Here is a 24,658-nt window from a genome sequence, read left to right as displayed (position 1 = left end):
CTCAAATTGTTTGTCTGTTTTCAGAATTAGAAGCCTCAATAAAAGGTTATTCTTTTGACACCTCTACTGCCAAACTACTGCTAGAGACTCTAGTATTGCCTCACTCTAACCTCATTTACCCCATATCACATATGCAGCTGACAGCTGAAGCAAAGAAGTAGTAGAGGAGTATTTCTGTCAGACAGTCAGACTGCAAACACTGGTGCACAGAAGTTCTGAAATAGGACTCTTTAGTTCTTAACATTAAACTGCTATTCTTGCAGTTTTTATCCACAGCAATACATCCAAGGACATGGAAACAAGTCTGCCATCATTTGAGAAAAAATTTGCCCTGTGTTTGTAACCCTTCCTTTGTCCAAGATAACAGAAAGAGAATCCTCTCTGCTTACCTATAAGCCTGCTCCACTTCCTTTGAGTACCCTGTTGCAGGCTGATGCTGAGCTGAGGTTGTCATAGTGGCTAATCTTCCTACTCCAAAAATCCCAGCTGATAAACTTTGGGTATAGGAGTAAGGCTCAGGCTGCAGAGCTTTCTTCTGGCTCTGTTTTGCCATAGCTTCCTTCCACTGAAGAAACCACATGATTAGAACAAACTGCAGACAGAGCATTGGTACCAGGGTGTACATGACAGAATTTCACACAGGGTACCCCTTCCTCCTCCCTATCCAAACAAGATTTGTGCCTTCTCTGACTGCACAGCAGAAAGTTCATGGCACCACTGTCCCCAGCCAGTGCTCACCCTCTGGAAGCTGGCAGCTAGCAGAGTTGAAGCATGTCTCTGCTGGGCCACCTCCAGTTGTGACCTCCTTTGGTGCACAAGCCACTGCAGAGCACCAAAGCCCTTCTGAAGCAGCTGGTGTCTGTAAAGCTGCGTGGCTGCCCTCTTCCAAAGGATATATCTCCTCCAGGCTTGGAAACACCTTCTTAGGATTTGTTTGTCACGCAAGTGCCAGAAACTTAAAAATGAAAAACAGAGGTGAGTTCCTGTTAACAGAAAGGAAAGTGAAACCAGCCAGGAGGTGGCAAAGTTCAGCCATCAAGTTGTAAAGAGGTTATTTCAAATCATTCTCTCTAAAGAATGGAAAACATGCAATCTCATACCAAATGAAAGAATCACTGTTGCTAAATAGGTAGCAACCTCATTCACATCTTATCCACAAATTTGAATTCCATCTCATGGATAAGTCTAGCTCTTGATCTTCTCTAACTGTGCAGTGAACACATCAGGACTTGCTGCATTGAAGAGTAGCACTGATGACACCAACACTTCTTTATTTCTAGCACCAACCAAGGCGGAATTTAGAAGACAGCATTGAAAAGATACAGAAATTATATTTCAGGTCATGCTCCATTCTAAATGACAACCCTTTGAAAAGAAGTGGATGCAGCCCCTCAGCCAACCACAGCAGATTAATGAAGGCTAAGTCCTAAACCTACATGTTCCTAGGGACATGGCTCTTTAGCCACTTCCCAGAAGTGCTTTTTGGTTAACTACCAGCACACTCACACTTAAACAGAGTCTTTTTACCTTTGCTCATTCACCTTCAACGACCAGAAGCTGTTCTCTGAGATCTGCAAACAGACAAAAGACAGTAATTCAACATTATTCACACTGCTCCACTCTATTGAAGAATTTGTCTTTGTGGCACACATCATTTTGGATGGAGACCAGAGCAGGACTGCCTCAAGATCACGTATTATGTGGGATGCCTTGGACATTGCTCCCACACCACTGCTCTGTGAATATTCTTATATACTTCAGATATAAAAAGGCACAAAAAGCCTGAATCTCAGGGCCCTGCAACAATGCACAGAGTAAAATCCAGTTTAATGCCTTCCCTTGGCAAGCAGATCAGAGAATATAAACAGGTGTTTACACTGCCAAAACAACCAAGTTGACGTGCTAGTCTTTAGGAAGAAACATGTGAGATGGAAAGATGCATACGTTAGGATGAAGAAGGACTGCAAGAGATGAGATTCTGGCTATTCTGTGACAAGAAAGAACTATAGGACAAGCATCCCCATCACTTGTACCTCAACTCTGCACCTCTAGCAAGTGGCAGAAACAAGCACAAGTAATACCTGTGAACAGAGATGCTTCACAGTGACCACACCCTCACCTCTCTGGGCAGAGTTTTCTGTGTCTGGTTCCTTTCTTCACAGCACCATGGTTCTTTGGCATTCCTTTCTACAGAATATTCTTCAGACTGCTCAAGATTGCCATCAGCTTCCAAATTCCACCGGCTGCTTTGGTAGGAGTATTTGTTTCTCCTTCCTTCTCTGCTCATGTTCATACAATCTACATCAGAATGTTCATTAAAACCTTCTTCAACTGGTGTACCCAAAGGACTGGACTGGCTGCTGCCCACTGCAGCTGTTCTTCTGGCTGCTGGTGATCTGGAGTGACACACCTCTTCTGACTCTTTGCTGCACTTAACATGAGAGCTGCTGACTTCTACAGATTTAACACTAAGCTGCTGGCCTGGTCTAAACTCTTTATCTCCAGGATGAGAAGTGATGCTCACACACACTTCTGCAGGAGTCCCACACATGGCTACACAAACATTCCTCTGAGCGCCCCCCAAATCTGTCTCCAGTAACACCTGCAGAACCTCTGGATCCAGCCTGGCTGAAAGGTTTTTCTTCCAAGACTCAGCACATGGAGACCCCCCATTAGATGTCTGTTTGCCTTTAACAACGTTTCCAGGAGAATTACTTTGGCTTTGAACATAAAGACTACCAGTTTCCAGGGATGGCTTTACCAGGGACTGGCATCTAAAGAAAGGGGAGCAACGGAAGGAGAAATCTGCTTCTCTACCCACTAGCCTGCCAGAGCCCACTCCAGAGGCAAGGGTTTGTGGCTGAATGCCCCCTGAAATTTTGGTTCTCCATGTGTTAGAGCCAATGTATCCATATCTGTAAGAGCCAGAGAGAGGCTCAGCAAGACTGAAGTCTCTTGTCACTGCACTAAGGCTCCAGTCTTTAGCAAATGGGACACTCCATCTCAATCTTGCCTGAGGAGCACTGGTTTTTACTGCAGCTAGCTGTTCTCCCATGGTCAGGATACTGGGACCTAAATCATCAGGAGCAAAGCATGAATGGCCAATGACTGGAGAAGATTCAGACTCCAGAGGGAGGGAACCCCATATCCCCATCAAAGCACTTTCTTGCTTAAGCCTCTGGACTGAACAGTACAAGCTAGCTGAAATCTGTGAGGATTGCAAAAGAGACTGAAAAGACTCCAGATTAGATGGATCAAGATTCCCCAGAGTGAGGGCTGACTTGTGACAAGTGTTCACACTTTCACTTGAGCTCCTTAAAGAAGGACCCACCACTAATTCATGCCTAAGAGGGGAATCTGCAGCATGAGATGACAAATGTGCATTGACCAGTAAAGAGCTCACAGGATTCATACAAGAAGCAGCAGAAGGCTGATGCTGTTGGCTTTCCACCAGATAGTCACAATTCTTGTTCCCTCTTTCTGAATAATGATGGTGAACAATGGGTATGGAGCAGCTACCAGCTGTCTTGGCTTCCTGATGGTGTTGTTGAGGCAAGTCAATACTCTCACTCCTTCTCCCTTCCAAAATACAAGCCTCAAGGTCAAAGTGCCTCTGGGGGAGATACACAGCAGGGAGGAGTGACAAAGCAAGATGGGGACTCTATGAACTACACACTTATAGAGCTGTGCTGCTACAGCCTAGGGCACAGATTATTCTGCTGCAGCAAGTAGGAACTGCAGAACTGGCTGGCAGTGTCCAGGAAGGGCTGAGAAGGGCAGGAGAGATTAGTCTGTCTTCAGACTGGGATCTCTTCCCATCTGACAGAGGTGTGGTACACAGCTAACCCTGTGCTGCTGCCTCTGTGCTTATACTGAATGCTGCAGCCTCAGGCCAGGGATGAGAAATGTCTACTTGACTTCTAGTGCCCAAATACAGATTGAAATTCATGTTCTTCTGAATGTGTCTTTGCTCTGAAGAAAAACAAGAAGAAATATAAGCAAAGGACCATGAGTATTTCCTATCTCATCTTGCCTAGTTTGCCAAAGCCTTTGGGTACTTTCCTTGTGAATTTCTTGTTTCTGATCCACCAGTCTCAGTCCTGAAAGTGTTAGGGACACTACTGTCTTCCTGTTTTTCAGCAGACAATCGTATCTGGCAGAGCAGGAATGAATGAAAAGGACAGATTCAGTTCTCCACAAAAAACCTGGAAAACAAAGACTTCCAGCATTATACACCAGCAGCCTCAGAAGGAGTCTGTTGCTAGCAAGGCTGAATTATCCCAAGTTCAAGGCTATATAGACTTATTTCTTTTTGTCTGCACTAAAGGATGAAACCATGTTTACATATTCATAAAATCCACACTGTCCCCTAATCCGGAAGATTTACAGCATAGCTGGGAGACCTACTATGCAGTCTAGCCACTAAGTCTGATGGTTATACATATAACATTCATGCTGAAAATGGATTCTTAAGTTGCTGCTAACAGACAAGTGCAATTTGAGAGGACTGTGGTTCCATTCCCTCAGATTTTAAAAGCAAGTTGTCAATCACTGTCACTCTAACCACCATTCTTTTCCACCTCTCTTTTAAAAATGAAAATGGTATTGTATAAAGACACACACATCTCTATCATCTTAAAGCCCCCTAGTTAATCTGAGAAGAGACAGCAACGAAATCAATGCCCATTGTCTTTTTCAAACACACTCTAATCCCAGAAAGCCTCCTGCCAAATTGCACTGTTTCTAAGCTGTGTTTATCTCATTCTCTTCTAAGAGAACATTTGAGGCTCAGTTGTCCCTGTTTGTAGCAGCTCATTTTTCCCTCTCACATGCAAACTCCTTCAGTAATCACCACAATCTGGGGAGCAAACACAGTTTCTAAAGCAGCAGGAGACAGTCAGGCGGTGCTGCAATTATGCCTGGGAACTGCTGTTACTGCCTTTCATATATCACCAAGGGTGCCATGAACAGAAAGATCCCATTATTTCCTCCAGACCAGTTGAAGTTGGCAACTACAGAGTGAACAGACAAAGCACAGCTGCCTTCCTTAGGGTGCCTATCACTGTATGAAGTATAACCACAAAATGCAGTGGACTGGTGTTCCATGGAAGCACTCCTTGCATCCCAGAAATAGCCAATCGACAAGCAATGTATCACAAAAGGGTGTTACAAAGGATTTAAATAGCAAAAGGACCTAAACCCACCACGTTTTTCAGTGCTATTTTGCTCTGTGAACACCCAAAACCTGGCTCTGGACTACCTTATGCTCAAGAATTTGGACATAATCTATTTTCTTGATAATAATCTATTTTCTTGATAACTTGTGGTTTTTTTAGCTCTCCATTTCAATTCTTTGTGCTAGGTACCAGGTTCTCAACACATCACCATGGCTATTTCAGGTGGTGTCCTTCACCTCACTCATTCCTAATTTCAGTCTCATTGAGATCTGGAAGAAATAGTATCCTTTCAAAATCACGTTTGTCTGCCTTCTGAAATTGCTACTCACATCTTTACCATAACAACTTTTAAGCAGTAGGGTTATTCTCAGTCACAAGATCTTATGAAGATCTTTTTCAAAACTTCTTCTGAGGCCAAAAGATAATCAAGGCAAACTGCACATTTTATGAACTGCAAAATCCATGACCAATGGATTTTATATTAGTTTTTATGATTCCAATAAAACATTTAATGCATGCTTACCATATACACTTTGCAGTAGCACACAAACACATTAAAACCTGAAACAAATTCAATTAAGCAAATAAAAATTAAGATGATCAAGTTATTTCTTTTGTTATACGCCAAAGGAAATAAATAGCACAGTTAATGAAAAGTAAATCAAGCTCTTTCAAGCAAATACCATTTCAGCAATACGGTAACAACGCCAGACCCATAACAAACACATTTACGCTGCACACACACAGTGCTTATTCCCGATCCCTGCAGACCAAGACTGATCCATTTCATATTCCAAGTAGGGGCCAGTGATTACTCTGAGCTCACACTTCAGCTGCCTTGGCAAGCAGTTTTTTTCCAAACACTGCTCTGCGTTACAAACCAAACCAACCATCGCTGCCGCCGCACGATGCCCGTGCGATCAACAAGCACACACAGGCGCTCCTCCCTCCGCAGCGCTGCCATCCAAGCGCCCAGGACGCAGCACTGGGAGTGAGAAACTCCTCACCCACGGCCGAGGCTCCGCTCAGCAGCCCCGACGGCTCCACTTACCCACTGCGAGAGGCACCGGCACTGCTGGGCCCCGGGGACCGACCACACTGAGCGGCTGAGCCGGCACCTCCTTCGCGGCCGCGGCCACAGCCACCCTCGGCCCCCTCAGCGCCCGCTCCAGCTGCGGCTCCATAAGCAGCTTATCCCCCCGATTAGGTCGGTCACCGGGGCTACAGATGGCCGGGGAAAGCCGCTCTGGGCCATGGCTAATTAAAGCCGGGGCCCGGACCTGGCGAGGGGGGCTCATGCCGGGCGGGAGCCGTGCCTGTCCCGAGCAGTGCCTCAGGACAGCCGCCACGTCTTCATCCCCAGGCGGAACCCGAACGCCAGCGCTGAGGGAGGCACGTGCCCTGGGCGGGTTAGGCTTAATGCTGAGAGCTGCTCACCACCAAAACGGCGGGCACAGCAGAAGCCGAGGATTGAAAAAAAAACAAAGCAAAACCAGCCGAATGGAGCATGGCAGCTGTCTGGGTGAGGAGATCTCACTGAGACCCCACCGAGAAGGCAGCAAGGCCGTGCTCTTGCACAGCAGCTCCGTGAATCCCCTCACGCCCTCCTGAGCCAGATACAAACATTCTCTTCCTCCTCAGCCAGGAAAGGGGTCTGTTTTTATCATCACCTCTGCTTTACTGCCCAAAATAGGTATTCTTGAGGCACTGTAAGATCAGTGTTATTCACGCCTTGCTCTGCTTCTTGGAGCTCCCAAATGTACCAAATTTTTCACAGAAAAACGCATGGCAGGTCAGCTAGATGGGTATTTCCAACGTACAACATCTGGGAAGGCCTCCCTAGAATCTACTGACTGTGCCAACACCCAAACCCCACAGCATTAAAAGCATGATTTTCAGTCTTTGGTGCCTGGATGTAGGTAAAAAAACACCCTGAGCATTTAGATGTCTTATTCAGGGCTGTGTGCTGTCACTGTACAGTTCTGAAGAGCTGAAAAAACCCATTCACATAAAGGCTCTGGAACTCCACAAGCCCCAGCAATTTCTCCCTACTCTTTCCTCCTTTGCCATCTAATCACGTGAACAGACCAATTCCTAGTCTTGTGCCCTATTATATTTAAAGCCTGTAAAAAGAATGTACAACACTTGTATGGCATTTACCATGTGCTTGGTTCAGGTACACCAAGAGGTCAATGTCGTGCTTGTGCAGCAGAGGAGCAGAAGCACCTGCTTACAATTGATTGAAGTTGGAAGAAAACTGCTTGGTTTTAAAAATACAAATGGCATGTTTCTGGAGCTTAGAGCAAAGCCAACAGGGGTCTTGGTTACTGAAGAATCAGTGCAGCAGAAGGTCTTGTCAGGAGAAATGCAGTTGTAAAATAACAGACAGAAACTTTGACAATGAACTTCCTTCAGAAAAATACCTATCTTCCTAGTACTAGAATTCTGCCAAAGCTAACATACTAATTTTCTTCTATAAATGAATCCTGTTGAAATGTGGTTGTTTGTGTGCTTCTGGGGTTTTGTTTGTTTGGTTTTCTTTTTTTAGAATCTTACCTGAAAGCCACAGCAGGACAGATTTATCGTGCATAACAGAGTCTATAGTTTGCCACACCCAATGGAACTGACATCTAAAGCGTAAATAAGTCCATCTTTCCTCAATCCCCATTTTACTAGCCCATCTTCCTACCCACAAAATTATATGCAGTATCTTCTACTCCTCAGAGTAAAGCTTAGGCTAAAAACCATGAGAGCCCTGTAGACCTTCCCCCATAATGACCCTCCCAGACTGCCTGGCTCCAGTCCCAAGCCCTCAGGAAAAGCTACGTTTTCAAATGAGACATAAGCAACCAGTGTAACTTTTTCTAACACAGAAAAACTGTGTTGATTTTATAGTTTTCTTAGAAAAGTCTAACATTTCAAGTTCTGTTAAGACAAGCAGCTGAAGGCAAAAGGATATTTCAAGGCACAAAGGATCTGTAATCAACATTCAACAGTCATTTTAAGAATCATGAAGGACATTCAACTTGCATAAAAGCATCAGTTAATAAAACCCAATACCAGATACTGGGAGCACAAGAAGTTAAATAATGCCATCAAAAACAGCTCTTGGGAACTCCCAGGTGTTTCCTGGAGATATAGCTGCATAAAATCAGGCTATACTGTATTGCTTTAGGGCAGTCCATAAGCCTTTTAGAGATTGCTTGTCCAGGAGTACTTTGAGTGGTTCTCTTATAAAGAAGAGGAAGCACAATGGAAGACTGGAAAACTGCAGGAGGTGCATCCAGTCACATGTACAGAGGAGGGATTTATGGGGAGGGAAGAGAGGAGAGTACTGGGATTACGCAGTGCTTAACATGACACCTCCAAGATCTTCTGGACTTACTGCAGAACCCATCTGCCTAACCTTTAGGTAGGCAAAAGAAATATCAGATCTTCTCCGATTTTCCCAGTAGCAGGTGCTGCTCAGTGGGAAGAGTGGGAGGCTGGGCTGGGCAAGGGCAGTGTCTGTCCTGGCTGCAGGGTGCCTCAGTATGGTGGCTGGGCTGCCTTGCTTGAGGAAGGCCACTGTGGAGGAGCATCTGGCTGATCAATGGGCTCATAGGTGCTGCTGTCCCGGCCTGCACTGGTGACACCTGAGTGGAGATGGAAGAGAACAAGCTCAGCACAAAGGCAAAAGCACAAGAACTGAATGCTCTAGAGGAAACTAACAGCACAGGAGCACACATTTTACCAGCTCCCCCAGCACCTGTGGTCTGTGATCCTCACTAGACAGGAGGTAAGAAAAGTCATCCTTCCAACATGCCTGTTTTTTCCTTGAGAACAGCTCTATTAGCAGCCGCATGGCTGTGTGGAAAGCAAAACCCACAATACCCCATAGCAGCACAACAGGTTCCTGTAACTGTCTTTCAGCAAGATAAAGTGTATGTGAAAAATGAACAGACAGAGCCAGAAGCTGCAGGAACTGTGGCTAGCTGACAGCATAGATTTAAAGGTATGATATATCCATGAACCACTCTTCTCAACAATGCAGCTATGCCTCAAGTGTGGTACCAAATTTGAGTCCAATGGTGCTCCTAACTGCACCATGAACAATTTGTCTGTGCAAAATCATGTTACTATCCAGGAGATGAGCAGGGAAAGAGGAAGCAGAGAATATCCATGGACAGCTCTTTATCTGTGGTCCAGGCATTAGCCATGAGGAGAAGGCAACCTGAATCACAGACAGCCATCAGACTATGAGGGATTTGTTCTCAGCAGCCAGGATGCTCCCAGGCAACAAAGAGGGACATAGTGTAGAAGGAAGACAAGACAGAAAAGGCCAGGAAAATTTCAACACTGGTGGGTTCAAAAGAAAATGCCAGATAGCAGGAAAATAAGAGGAAATTTGTCAAGCACATTCATTACAAAGCAACACACAGTAGTGAAAATCTTTTAAGAAAGACAATTCAGGAGAGGATATGAAAGTACAAAGTGTCTTAATTCCCACCTGTGCCTGAGAGGAGACTCTCGGTTTGGCATAGTGTGGTTGAAAAGAAGTGCTGCCAAATTCCAAGCAAAGAGATGAACTCCTCAATGGTACCAATACTTTCTATACACATATTGAATCCTAATGACAAGCACAGTGAGCAGCTAATAAAAACTGACACAAAAAAGGCACTGCAGGTGACTTGCATGAATCCTGACCCAGGAGGCATAGGACATATCCATCTGGATTTTCACAAGTAGCTGGCAGAGATGACATCCACACTCTACTAGCAGCGAGGTGCAAATACCACACAGTGCCCTAAGCCATGGTTTCTTTCCATGGCTTCTCCTCCCCTGCAGGTTTCCACCTCTTTTCACAGGAGTGTGATACCACCAAAGCAGTCTAAGAGACAGCTTCCAGACACTGTAATGCAGGTGCACCATCTTTTGTCCTGCACAGCCTTCTCAAGATGACATACAGAACTGTGACAGGCTGCAGGTTTTGCCATCATGAATTCAAACAACAATCCCTGGCAAACAATCAATCCCTGGCAGCTGTTCAGGCATGAGCTAGTACCAGGAATGCTTGGCAAAGCTGACCAAGACCCAGAACATCTAGCCACAGCCCATTCTCTCTGGCAAATCTTCCACATTATCATTTTCAAATACAACCAGGGGAAAAATTAAATGTCTTCAAGCTAAGTCCCATCAGGTAAACATTAGTCCCATTTTCCATGTGAGGAACAAAGTCCAAAGCAATCAAGGTAAATAGGACATATGAGGCCCACATGGGGTTAGAAATCCAGCTTTATTTCCCTCTTGTTCATATTCCAGCCAGAGGAAATACTGCCTCTACTTTCCCCCAGAAGGAAAAAAAAGGGTTGACAAAGAAAGGACACCCAAAAGTTTCCAACAAATGCAGGAGGAGGAAGAGAGGAAAAGCCTCTCAACACCATTGTGGGCAAAATGGTGTTGAGATGTCAAAATGTCAAAAAATGCAGTTCTGCAAGGGGAGAGAGGAAGAATATAAATTTAAGGCCAAAGACATAGCAGAACAACAAAATGGGATAACAAACATGAGCAAGACAGAGCGAGCACCCTGTCTGCCTGGAATGGAGGGCAGAATGCAGTTGCACAGAGCCCAGGCTGAAGGGTCCAAAGTGCAAGGCAGTCCTGAGGAGGTGGCCCACACTGACATGGAAGCAGAAAAAGCATCCTACCTATGTTCAAGGTGTACTCTCCTCCCCGCTCCCGATACATCCGATACACCAAGTAGCAGGACCCGGGTTTGAGGAGGAGGCTGAAGATGGCCATGCCTATACTGAAACGCTTGGCATCACTGAGGAGGTCGTGCGAAGGGTAGAAGATAGAGATGTGAATGATGTCTGTGAGGACTGTGAGCAGCAGGCCAGTCAAGAACTGGAAACAAGGACAGAGAATGGGACATGAACAGAACAAGGGTTTAACCACTAACAGTAACAGTCGGTATCTGTTTCCTGCAAGATCTATGTTGCACAACCATCTTTCACCCCAGTATCACACAGCACTCTTGGTATGGCCCCAGGCAGATAGATACTCCTAAATGAATGATCTTGTATTTCATGCCTTTTCCTGTCAGATATCTTCTCATAATTTATTCTAGAATTATTTTTGTTTGCCAATCTATTCAATGTTCAGAGCCCCTCCAACTGAAGCATATCAAACACTTTGAGTCCTCATCTGGCATTACAAGTCACAACAGCAGATTGTGAAAAAAAGGAAGAAACAAGCATGTCTCATCTCTGAGAAGAAAAATAAATGACACTGAATGCTTCTCACCATGGTTTACAGAGTTCACAGATTTATATGCTGTCTTAAAAAAAAAAAACAAACAAACCCACCCAAACAGGGAGCTTCTGTATTGGGAACAGCTGAAAATCATCACTGGCTCAAAGACTCTGCCCTCCACCCTTTTCGTGAGCAGCGTGGGGGAGACCAGTACTCTCTCTTACACTCACCATCGTTATGGCATCAAGGGAATCTCGCTGCACAATGGCCCAGATCCCCACTGCAAGGACACTGAAATTTCCCCAGGCATAGGAGAGTGGCAACATGTAATTCATGCATCCCCTGCCAAATGAGACAAAAAAAATATCCAGCTCACATTCACAATAAGCCTGCAACAGTTTGGTTTCATCCCTGTTCCCATACAAACATCTCACTCTTAAATTTAGGATTTTCTTGCAAACAGGCACAAACAGGGAGTGCTGATTCCCAGGGAACATCCCATTCCTAGTTTGAAGGAATACCCTCTTCTCCCCCAGGCCAGACACTAATCACTCACCACACTGTGAGCAGCCAATGTACCAGAATGATAGCCTATGGAAAAAAAAAAAACAACAAACAGGAAGACAGGTTAGCATGTTGGGAGAACTCTGGGAGGATCAACATGAAATGGCACCATCTTGTTCCTAAGGGATGGGTGGAAGAGTGGCTTGGACCCATGAACCAGTGCAGAAAGATGGTGAAGCAACTGGGACAGTGAAGACAAAGCTATTTTTCTCCACATCTATTGCTGAGTATGTCCTGTGGTGCTACACTGTAGTCATTCACTCTTCTTGTCATCTCTGTCAACATCTGATTCAGGGACCACTTAGCCTTTTCTAAATGGGTTATTAATTTTGGAACTCCAAAAGAGTTTGCACAGAAAGCCAGGCAATCTGATTAACACTGTGCTAGCACAGTTTATACATGACCAATCTGGCTTCCCATCATCAAAAAGCCCATAGATAGCCATGCCTACAGCTCCCAGAATTTCCCTCCAGTCCTCAGCAAATCCTTCTTTTGCCTCCTTCCAGTCTGTTCAGAGCAGTGGTCCAATCTCACTGCAGTATTAACAGACCTGAAGGCTTCTTCCAGGACTCTGAACCTGACCCTGCCAGAGCACACAGCTCTTTTCACTCCCAGGGAAGCCACTAGGTCCAATTGCCAACAGTGCCCTGAGCAGCAGTAAGATAATGCTGTCACAAATTCTGTACTTTGCAAGTGTCCTTAATGATCCTGGTCCTTGTGCTTAATGGGACAAATCCAAGAAGAAAGGATCATACTGTAATAAGTGATCCAAGGATTCTCTTCACCACCACTTGCCATTTTTGTAACCAAGGAAACATACTCTACATGTTTATTCAGAGAGCATATGGGAACAAAAATATATCACTTCAGGCTTTTTCTACATCTATAGCCTGTTGGTCACTCCAGCAAAGGGAGATCACTCATTTTTGCTCTCTAAACATTTGTGAAAGCAAGAATATGGAAGACAGGCTCTATTAACAGCCTCACTAAAGAAAGGCTGAAGCCTGGACATAGCAGAGGATCTGTGGGATACAGGTGCACTTTCATTTTTTCCTAGCTGTGAGAAAGGCTTCAAATTGGCATTTCTGCTGACCTTGGTATTAAAAAAACCAAACCTACACTACCAAACCCCTCTAAGCATATTCCCCCCACCCCCACCAAAGGGAAAAAAAAAAGAAAATTGGGAAATGAGTACACAGCAAAAGCCTAAGTTACTCAGTGGACACAGGAAAGCTGTATGCAGATAGAAGCATTAAAGCATTAAGACACAAAAAAAAAATTAAGATCTACTGACACCCTGCTAGATTCCTTGACTTAAAACATCTCTCTATGCTCTAACTTAAAACAAAACAAGTTACTGGAGAAGAGAGTGAGGCTGTGACATAAGTGAAGCACAGTCAGGAAAGCACAGGAGTGGCCCTGCTGCTGTGGCTCACACTGCTCTGCCAGGACACCACAATGCAAATGACTTCCTGCTCTTCCTTCACTGCAGTGCCCTGTCACAGCTGCTGAGCACTCACTAGACTTTGCTGTAACTTCCAACACCATTTAAACAGATTTTTACTAATTAAATTTTTTAAACTGTTCATGAAAGCTTACAAAATGCTTCACCACCCCTCATACTTCCCCTTCTCCCAAACTGTACCACAGACACACTGGAAAAGCTGTTAATCAGTAAAATACAAGATGTTCCTGGATAAGAATGGAGACATGCAAATAGCATTTACTCAAGAGACTATCACAACATCAGGAAAATTCTTAATTAGGTAGTATTTAATTGCATGCTACATACCCTCAAGACCCCTCAAGGCTCACCAGTTAACATAATTAGACAGGGTGGGTTTTTTTAAAGCTGTCTAGATCAATACTGCCGTTACTAAATTATGAAGTATGTTTAGTCATCAGCATAAAGTCAGGTAAACTAGGGCTGATACTATGAATGACTGCTGAAATAACAAGATATTCCCTTTTTAGTTATTAGTCCAATTTAGCTGACAGTTCTTCAGCACACCATGGAATTGGCTGGTGGTGTTAGTATGCTTTAACATAAAAAATATAGTGTTAATGAAAAACTACAAGTTACTATGTGAGATTAGTTAATTTGCAGGCAGTCTCCTGATAAGACAGCAGAAGAATTTAAAATATTTCCATCTATCCAAGGACTTAGGTCTGTAGCTAAGACAGACATACATTTCTTCTTTGGAGAAAATAACTCCAAAGTTATTGATGAACTAGTGGTGAGAGCAGAAAATAAGAAAGGTGGGTCCTTTGTCTCCATCTCTTCTGGGAAAAAGGATGGCTATGTAATTAAAAGCACCCCATTGGAAACTGGGGAGAGCTAAGGAGAATTCTTACCTCCTTTGCAAATCCCAGCATGTGATGGAACTAATTGCCAAGCATAAAAAGAGCCTAGGTCTGCCAGGGTCTCATTAGATGGGAAACTCTGGAATAGGAACTCCTTTAAACATGCTTCAGCACAGAGCTTAGCACAAGATTGAATTTTGACCAAGTTAAAAATGAAACAGTTTTGAACCAGTTCCAAATTACAATTATTTTTTTGTTGTATCTAAATTTCTATTTTCGAGTGAGCTCACTTACTCTATGAGTGACATTCACCTGAGAACACACAAAACCAAAATATGAATCTGAGTGGCCACCTGTGAGGATGCTCCTCATTATTATAACAGTGATCATAATGAGAGTGCTTAAGCAGTGGGACAGGCTGTCCAATGGGGCTGACATGGCTCTGTTCTTATTTTAAAACTCAGCTGATTTTTGAGTTGAGCTATTTGATCTAACTTTGCAGTTTGCCTTGCTTTGAGTAGGAGATTTAATCACATGGCATACAGACATCTCTACTATTCCTTGATTCTGTGACTTAGCATTTAAAAATGCCTAAGCACAAAATGTGTGTTTCCAGGCATATGAATTGTAGGGCACTGTGCAGGCTTGATCAAAGTCAAACGTTGTATTTTGAGGCTCTGCATGATTATTTCAATAATCACAGGTGTCAAGCTGTCATGGCAAAAGCATGGCTGTGCTGCTTCCCCCATGTTTTTCTGAGCATGGCTGTCAGAACCAAGCCAGTGGATCCTGTTCAATGAGCATGTTCCCCACCCACACCAGGGCAAAGCCTGCTACTTTAATTTCATAGCTCTGCAAGTAGCTTAGAGCTACCCCAAGGCTAAGATACTGCTACATTCTGGCACAAACACAGCTCAGTCATGCAGCTTTCTTGGAACTACTTCTATCACAAGGCTCATCTTTATAATCTCACAGAACCAGCAAGTAGATCATGCCAATGAATAGTAGCAGTGTGTGTTACTTCCAAGCCCCTTCTGAGTAAGAATCTTCCCCACTTTTGTGGTATTTTACAGGGAGTCAGGCCCTAACTCAGGAACAGAATGAAGTGTAGGTACAACTATTAACTCCAGATTCCAGTCTTTGCAGCTCAGAGCAGAAGTGGCAGACTTGATAACAAGGAATTTCTTAATGCTGAAAGCAGTTTGAGCAAGACAAACTCACATTCATCTAGCAAGAGATTGGGGAATGGTTGTCTGAAACAAGGAAGAAAGGTAACATTTTAGTTTTGTTGTCTTTGTGACTCATTCATTGAAAAGTCAGTATTTTTCAGCTCCCCTATCTCCATTTCCCACAGTAGAACATGTATTTCGTGTTGGCAAACTTTTTAATTAAATGTCCTTAGATTTTACTGTTGTTTCAGCATGGAAAAAAAAATCAAACCAAGTTAAAAAACAAAGCAGAAGGTAAGAACTTTTGATCTTCCTAGTGCCCTGGGAATCACACAGTAGTCCAAACTTGTCAGAGCAAAGTATCAGCTAGTTTCCAGAATGTAACATAATCCACAAGCTGGGCCTTGAAAAATCCATTTGCTTACTTGCCTCTAATGAGGGAAGCTGCTTGTCTTGGTGAACTAGTAAGAGGGGTATTCATCATTATATGAACACCAATCTTTTTCTTAATACAGCCACATGAAAGCTGTCCTGTACAAAGCTGAATTAATAATGGTAGCTGAGATAATACTTTTCTCCCCTCCAACCCATAGGCAGCCTGGTCCAAGGCCACTGCTCACAGCTTAATGAATCAGCAAAAAAAGCCCTGATGTGATCTGTGATGCTTTCAGTCTCTGGGCAAAGCTTTAACCAAAGAAAGCACCTGAACCATGCTGTATTAAATGAAATCACAAAGTAGTGAAACTGGGAAAGGACACAAACACCTAGAAATCTCAGGGCTCTGAAAATGTGAAAGACAAAAAAGAGAGGGAAATGTCACGTGTCTGGTAGCACAGAAGACATCAGAATCAAACTTTACCATCAAAAGCAAACAAAGCGTGATTTTAACATGCACTGGCCAGAAGCAAAGAAGTACTTCTTCCAAAAGTGAAAAATTGTTACGTTACTGATTAAGTCTCTTATATCTCCTTTCTGTGGTTATCAGATATTCAGTGAAATTTCCTAAGTGCCCACAAGTGGAGCCTGCCCTACCCAGCAGAGAAGCAATTGCAGTTATGTATCAGATGATAAGCCCCAAGTAAGTGGACTTATTTTTCTAAGATACTTTGCCTGACAAGCAAAAGCTTTGTCTCCTCAGGATCTTGTGCAGTGTTTATCTTGGCTTAGCTCTGGTCAGCTGATTTAGAAACCTCTATGGACACTAGATAATAGCCAGCTGTTGTCTCTGCCCAGTCCTTGGCCACTTTAGCAATACCCATGAAGTAGGGGCAAACTCTGGAGTCATCACCTGGTGGATTCAACCAAGAATCATAGAATACACTGAGTTGGAAGGGACCCATCAGGATCACCGACTCCAGCCCCTGCACAAGACATCTCAAGGATTCCAGCCTGTGCTTGAGAACGTTGTCCAAATGCTCCTTTACCTCAGGCTTGATGATGTGACCACTGCCCTAGGGAGCCTGTTCGATGCCCGGTCACCCTCTGGGGACAACGTTTCCCTGACAGCCAACCTAAACCTCCCCCCGACTCGGATTCATGGCGTTCAGAACTTCTGCATCCTTTGCCCATGTGACAAAAAAAGCAGAAACTTCAGTTTTTCCTCCTCAGAGGGCTCCGCAGCTCCGAGCAGGGCCTCAGCCAGGATGTGGAGCAGGCATAGGGCCGGAGAACGTGCGAGAGGAGAAGGGTACAGGGGGGGCTGATTCGAGCGCCGGGGCCGGCTCAGCCCGGCTCAGCCCGCCGCAGCAGCCCCCAGCCGCCCTCCCGCTCCCCCGGCCCCGCTCCCGAGCCCTGGGGCAGGGGAAGCCCCTACCTTGAGGCTGACGGCCGGCAGCTCCATGGCAGCAGCCCCGGGACCGCCGGCAGGGCCGGGCGAGGGGGCGGCGAGGGGCGGGGGGAGCCGGGACACCGCCCCCGGCCCCGCCCGGCCCGCGGCCCGGACACGGCGGGCGGTGCCCGGTGGTGCTGGGGCGCGCTGGGGTGTGGAACTTGCGTGGAACCCCCGACGAGGGGAGAGGATGATGCCTCTGACTCCATCTTATCAGAAGGCTAATTAATTACTTTATTATACTGTGTTATTCTATACTATATTACATTACATTACATCTAAACTGAATCTGCTAAGCACTCAACTCTGCACACACTGCTCTGAATCTCGTGACTGTCAGCCGACAGTCCTGACACACAGACACACACACAGACACACACACAGACACAGACACAGACACACACACACACACAGACACAGACACACACACACACACACACACACTCCTGGCCCTGATAGCCAAGGAAACAAAACTCCATCATTGTGGGGAAACAATCTCCACATTGCATTCTACTTTGGCACAAACACAGGCACAGCAAATGATAAGAATTGTGTTTCCATTCTCTGAGGTTCAGAGAATGTGAAACCCAGAAATATTCTTGGGAAGAATTGTGCCTTGCTTTTCTCTGTGAAGGGAAATGTGGTGACACAGGGGGCCCTTGTTGGAGTTCACTCAGTGGCAGCTGGTTAGAGATGTCCCAGCAGAGCAGGCAGCCTGGCTGCTCTGCCTGCCTGATGTGAACTGCAGGGCTTCTGATCTCCTTAATGCCTCGAAGGTGGGTGCCACGAGCATGGTGCCAGACTCTTCTCAGTGGTCACAGCATGGTGGGCATAAACTAAAACACCAGAAGTTCCAGCTAAACATGAGAAAGAACTTCTTTACGTTGAGGGTGGCAGAGCACTGGGACACGCTGCCCGAGAAGGGCATGGAATCTCTCTGGAGACATTCCAAACACAACTGGACACGTTCCTGTGTCACCTGCTCCTGGTCACCCTGCCTTGGCAGGAGGAGGGGGTGGCTGGGAGCTGGACTAGATAATCTCCAGAGGCCCCTTCCAACCCTAACAATTCAGTAATTTTGTTTCAAAAGCCACCATTAAGTTAAAAATATGCATATATCAGTTTCTTGGCTGCAAACACTCAGCCAAAGTGTGCACAGATCAGTTTGTTGCCTCCAGAAATCCAGCCAAATTCTTCCATCTGCTTGCACATGCAATGTAGTGAGACAAGGTTGGACATTATACTTTGATTGTAACCAGTGTCTGGGTAAGCTAATGTGTGCAAAGGACTTAGCAGCTTTCTGCAGGAAGAGAATTTTTGTGCATATATCAGTGGTGTGACCAAAAAGTAAGGCGTGACAAAGAAACTGTTGATAGACACCAATAAAAAGGTTATTTTAAGGTGCTCTCTGTGCTCAGCTATGTCACCCAACAGGCTAAGTCAAGTTAAAGTCAGTCTTCGGGGTTGAGCCAGGTAGCTAGGATGGCTGGCAGGTCCTTAGTTGCTTCCTTTGGCCCTGGATTTTTTCCTAGAACTACATGACTGAACCCTCTGCCTAAAAGCCTGGTACCAATAACAAGTTCTTAATTTCTTGTTCCAAAAGAAATCTGGTTTCATTTTAGAGCTAGGGAAGTTGGTAAGTGACCAATTCAACCCCACACAGTTCAGCTGTAACTTACCATTTCCTGTCCAGTTCATAGCAGCAGCCTTCTCTGCAGGTCTAGCAAATGAAATGACAGAACCCAGAGGTCAGGATGACATTTCTCCTACCCTCCCCATCCTTGCCTAATGTATGCTGTCTGCAGTGTAAGGCTGCAATGTCTTCTAGGTTAGTTCCTTTCTTGTCATTATTCCTTAAAGAAAAGATGGGGCCTCTAAGAACCAGCTGGGTCAGAGGTTCATTGCAGAAGTTGGATGTGGAAATGCATGAGTCATCCTTCAGTCTCATTTCCAGTTCAAGCAGTGAGAATTGTGCAGTGAAGTTACTGTCGGACATTCTCAAACAAGCCACAAATGTAGTGCAATCCAGCTTGTCCTTGACCTGTCCTGAGTGCTATTGACTGCTTACAGCAGCACACTTCAAGATTTCCCAAGGCAAAGCATTAAATGCCAAAATGAAATTACCTAGAAAATGCTAGGAAACATCAAAATAAAACTGACTGGCTGCATAGCTCGGAACAACAGTAAAAAACCCAAAAAGGCAGTGAAAGTCCCCTCAGGAATCTCTGAATATGTCACTTTCAAATGAAAGACTGAAATATAACTCATCTATTGCCACATGACACATGAGCTGTGCCTTCACTTCCATTATTGTGTCTTGCATGGACACATTACTGTGTCTTGCAGGGAAGTCCTGTCTCCATCTGCAGAAGTAGTGGTATCAAATGAAATCAATGCTTGTGGTTCCACTAATGTCAAGTGTCACTGTCATATTTTCTGAAAAATCCCTTTGCCCAGGATTCTTCTCCTGGGAAGCTGAGAAGCCTCAGAGAAAATGAAAATAATAATTATCTGATTGCTTCTCCTGTGTTTGGCTGCTTTGGAATGTGGTTGGAGATTGTTTACCAACAGGTTTGATTGGTTTTATGTGAATTGTTTGGACTTAATGACCAAACACAGCCAACTGTGTCAGGACTCTGGAAGGAGTCATGAGTTTTCATTATCATTCTTTGTAGCCTTCTGTAGATATCCTTTATATTCTTTAGTATAGTTTTAGTATAGTATTCTTTAATATAATATAGTATCATAAAATAATAAATTAGCCTTCTAAGAACATGGAGTCAGATTCTCAATTCCTCCTTCATCCTGGGGACCCAGAAAATTCCACAGTCAAGGAATGACTGAATTTCAATGTAAATAACAAAAATGTAGGAAACTTGGGATGGGGGGAAAGACAGAGAGACTGAATAGCCATATTGCTGGCTCAGTGCTGTGTGTGAAGTGCACTAGGATGCCCTTCTGCCAAGACAGGTATCTATCAAAGGAGAACTGTTTGTTCTGAAGATAAATTCCACTGTCCCAGGTGAATGATAAGCACTGTTAGGATGCAGCATCATGTGGGTGTCACTCTGGCTTTTTAAGTTTTTCTGAGTCTTCTGATGTTGACATTCTTGTAACAAACTTTCTCACACACCTTATGTAAATACCTAATTGTTTTGCATTCTTTTATGGAGGAGGAGAAATTTGATGGACTGTTGGTTTGTCCAGTGTCATTGGAGAGGTGGCATTGTCACCCTCCAATCCACTGTCACTTTTGGAAATCTATGAACATTGGAGTCAGAGATTAAACTTCCCTCTTTTTTACCTTGGAGAGTTGTGTGTCTGTGTCATTTTATTTCACTGTCCTATAGTGACAGTGTGGGTGTGCAAAGGTCCTTCAGCATTCTCACTCAGCCTGAGACAGTCTCATTATCATTTATGCAGTGTGAGCCATAATTTGAATTGATGTGTCCTCTATTTAATGCAAAGCATTTCCCCTTGTACAATAAAAGCACTTGATTTCATTTTGTTCATCAATGTATCATGCAGCTAATTCATCCCTGCTTATTATATCCTGGGCTTGCATGTCATGGACTCAAGGGACTTAGGAATTATCTCATGGATATGAAAACAATGAGAGCTATGACTGACATTATGCATTTGTATGTCTCTCACACCTGTGTGATCTGGGAGTTGCTTGTTTTTTATTTCTACTTTGTGCTGGTGTACCTTGTAAATGCCCCTCTGTGTAACCCACTGTCTTTCTTCCCTTCCCCAGTTTTGATAAAGCAACACAACATGGTGAAGAAGAAAAGCAGCAAGTTAAAGAAGGCCTGCAGGGAGAAGCAGGTTACCCAGGAGACTGGATGCAGAGATTTTTGTGACTAGAAGATTGCTCCAGGTGAGTTCAGCTCACTGCAACCAATACCCAGCAATTAGCTGCTTTATGCAGGGTGTGTAGTTTTCAAAAATCTATTGGTTTGCCTTGTGCAGACTGAGTAAAAGCCTAATACACAGCTGGATCCCCTCCTGATAGTATAAAAGTGAGGCTAATAAGGCAGAAATGCTTTCCTTTGCATTTTCAGGACACTGTACCTTTGGTGTGTAACATGATAGCAATTCCATAGGGTTAATTCCATAGAGTTAATGCAATTGCTCCTGCTGGCCCTTGGAAGTGGAGACAAGCTCACCCCTCATAGTTCTGCCTTTCTTCCCCTCTCTAGGGGTTTAGTCTGAAGACAACTAAAGGCTGCAGCTGACACCAGTATCTCTGAGTTTTGCCCCTGGCTATGGAGTTGAGGGCAGTGAAGGCACCACCTCAGCACAAATACATATATATTAGCCACAGAGCCTTTCTGAATAAATAGTGAGGAAGGGCATATAGAAGTTGCCTGGCTCTACAAACTCCCTTTTAAATCCCAGTGGGAAGTCAGCAATCAGAATCATTGTCTGGATTGGAGGGGAAACTGAAGGCATTCTATAATGCTGGTGGAAAGCCTCCTCCTGCAATTTCACTGCAATTTCACTGGCAAGGTGATTTGGGGAGTGGAGAGGGTCACATTAATGTGGTGTCTTGACAAATGCACTTGGAAGTCCTTCCCATCTCAGCAGCAACGAGCTGCTCCTCTGATTTTCTGAAATCTAACTAAAGCTTTGAGATGTCATTAAGAGACCACTCTTCAAGGTTCACTGGCACTCCAGAAAATGAACTGACACACCAGAAGTGGTTTTATGGAGTACATATGCTCACTCAGAACATTCCAAGAAAACAGCAGCCCTCGGGGTTTTTTTCTGATAAAAAATATGAAAGCAATGTTTTTTCCAGGCTTCATGTAGCAGAGAATGACTGGCATGGATGTGAACAATTTGGTACAGCTTGGGTTTCAAATTGAAGCACTTTCACACACTGTGGATTTACAACAGGGTAATTACTGGGGGAGGGAGGGAAGAGGGAGAGTTTCAATAAAACACCTCCAAGCAAAAATGAATGCAGACTATTACAGACTTGAGACAGAATGATTCCCAAGTGTTTTAATTTGTGCTTCCACTCCTTGCCTCTCTTGCAGTCATAATTTTGGCAACTACCTGCAACATCCCTGAGATTCAACAGCATTTGCAGAGCAGGCTGCTGTTGAAATGATTATGTCAAAACAGCATGCTGTTCTCTCTTTTCCATGTTGAATAATTCTCACCCTTGGAGAAGCAGTTTAAGGTGATGCATAACCCTTGGACTCTCAGAGGCTACTAACAGCTGTAGCTGTAGAACAGGACTTTGGGTGGGACTTTGTCACTCACCTTTCTTGCATGCATGCTCTGTGATTAACTTTAGAAATTATTGCACAGAGTCTTGCTATGGCTGGTTTGGGCCTGGTCCAAAGTCCTTTCAAGACAATAGACAATCTTGCAAGAGCTCTGACTTAAATTCTCTGGGCGCAGCAGAGAAGCTGAGCTTGTGTGAATTCTTAATTTGAGTTTCTTAAACAATCAGTTGAGAAGAATTTATAAATCAAGTCTTGCTTGACATTTGTATCTCTCTCTTGTTCAGACCTAATGCCCCCAAAGGCAAAACTGTTACTGACAGCACTGTGACTACAAGACACTGGGAAGAAAGGGGAAAGCTGCTAAAAGTAACCCATGATGGTGATGCTCTGCAGCTGCTGTCATGCCTTCGAGACAGCACAGAGTGGCACTAAGAAGCTTTGCTGTGCTCAAAAGTGGGTTGGACTTGGACAAATGTTGCCCTGAGGTTTTATACCACAGGCTGCTCTTGCATTCCACACCTTTGCACGTTATTACTCAACAGCGTTCCTTTGCTCTGCAATTGTGAAGTCAGTGTTGATCTGCCTGAGCCATATTTCAGGCTGATTATTTTCATGCTGCTGTGGCTATGTAGCATGTGCCTGTACCACTGCTCACCCTGCCTGCTCCACTTCTGCTTGACTCAGCAGGAATGACACTTGGTCACAGGCTCTCTTTCTGAAACTCCAATGTGAGCAATCAATCCAGTAATCTGTAAATTGTATCAGTAAACTTGACTGGTAATAGTTAACGGAGTTTTCCATGACCTTAACTAATCCCATCAATAAGAATAATGTTTTCTTTATATTCAGAGTTAATAGCAGACTGAAGGCTGAAGGAGCAAGAACTGAAGGAGTAAGTCTCCTTTTAGAGTCTAAAAGCTGAGAAAAAATTCAGACTTGCTTGTATTTCATGATATGCAACAGTCTTGCCTAAAACACTGTCCATGATCCTACAAGGATCCCATTTGTAGTGTAAGAGGCAAGACCCCTGCAAAATTTCCTTCTCACTTTCAGTTGCTCTGTTCCCCCCAGACCTTGGCTCCTACACTAAAAAACAGTGTGATATCAAACCTGGTTTTGATAGTGCCTGTGCATGTGGTTGTCATCAGTGTCACACAGACCAGAGGCAGAGAGCTCTGCAGTTGAATGTGATCAATTAGGAGCCTTTTTCCCTTTATGCTTCCACTGACAATGGCTCTGGCAGCACCACCCACTATTCACATCTGGGCTGAAGGAGGGAGGGGCTGCATTGCACTATTGCACTCCCTGGGTTAATAAACTGAATCCTTGCTGCTGTGGCATGGAGCTGAAGGCAAACCACCTTTCTTTACTTCTGCCTTTTGTGCTAAGACTGTCATGCTGTAGACAGAAATCTAAACAGCTACATCCAGCTCTGTGGTAGGTTTTGCCTAAGTGCTCCCATTAAAAACTCCTCCTTTAGCAGGTGTGCACAGGTCAGAAGTGACATTGTGACATTCACAGCATTTCCCTGTGGCCATGAGTGGGCACTCAAATTAGAGATGTAAAGTGTAACACTCACAGTCTTTGAGTGAATACACAATGCAAAGTGGCACCCTAGCATAAACAAGATTGCAAATTGGAGTTTTGACTAACTAAATGGAACATAGGGGGTTTAGGGAAGATGTGTAAAGAGGATTCTGCCCACAGCACCATGATTAATATTTCTGTTCCTAAAGAAAGTGCTATGCATCTCCAGGCTCTTGGATATAAAAAGCATCATAGCTGCCTCCCTGCAGAAGTCAGGGTTTTGGGGTGTTAGCAGTAGCAAAGAACATCTTCACCAGCTACCACTACTCCAGGTTAACACTCGTAGCCTTTGTTGCTCCAATATATCCAGTAATTAAGTGTTAATATAAAGAAGTTTAAAACATCTGGCTGGCTACATTAGGTAGAAAACACTTATCTCCAATTTGAGTGAGAATACAGGCAACCTTGGGCAGAGAAATTTTTCTACCAGTGGCACAATTGTTCTGTGTGATTACCTCAAGTGGTTACCAGTGTTACCTGCTGACCAACTTCCTTATAGGCTTTTCTGGCTCTTCCACATCCTTGGGTACAGTCAAAAAGCAGAAGAGTTGCACA

At 44.3% G+C, this 24,658-nt stretch overlaps 2 protein-coding genes across 5 annotated transcripts in view; both read right to left on the bottom strand.

Annotated features, from left to right (window-relative positions):
- Positions 1-17,351, bottom strand: part of C21H1orf167 (chromosome 21 C1orf167 homolog) — a 28,877-nt gene extending 11,526 nt beyond the window's left edge. For 2 of the 4 annotated variants that reach the window (XM_050982304.1, XM_050982306.1), the window contains exons 1-6: positions 17,262-17,351; positions 11,642-11,753; positions 2,120-8,812; positions 1,528-1,571; positions 739-955; positions 390-565 (exon numbers count right to left, since the gene is read on the bottom strand). In XM_050982304.1, the coding sequence (XP_050838261.1) occupies positions 390-565; positions 739-955; positions 1,528-1,571; positions 2,120-3,412 (1,730 nt within the window). In that variant the 5' untranslated portion in view covers positions 3,413-8,812; positions 11,642-11,753; positions 17,262-17,351. Of the gene's footprint in view, positions 1-389; positions 566-738; positions 956-1,527; positions 8,813-11,641; positions 11,754-11,967; positions 11,991-17,261 lie in introns of those variants that run through there. The other 2 variants (XM_050982305.1, XM_050982307.1) reach the window with 2 other exon arrangements.
- AGTRAP (angiotensin II receptor associated protein) lies at positions 8,706-11,746 on the bottom strand. The gene is made up of 3 exons (XM_009095624.4): positions 11,642-11,746; positions 10,865-11,063; positions 8,706-8,812 (listed from the first exon to the last, which is right to left on the bottom strand). The coding sequence occupies exons 1-3, from the start codon at positions 11,744-11,746 to the stop codon at positions 8,706-8,708; spliced, it is 411 nt and encodes a 136-aa protein (XP_009093872.3).
- Positions 17,352-24,658: the final 7,307 nt, after the last annotated feature.

This window comes from Serinus canaria, chromosome 21 (assembly GCF_022539315.1).
Source record: "Serinus canaria isolate serCan28SL12 chromosome 21, serCan2020, whole genome shotgun sequence".
Lineage (NCBI taxonomy): Eukaryota > Metazoa > Chordata > Aves > Passeriformes > Fringillidae > Serinus > Serinus canaria.
This window is presented reverse-complemented; position numbering and strand designations above follow the sequence as displayed.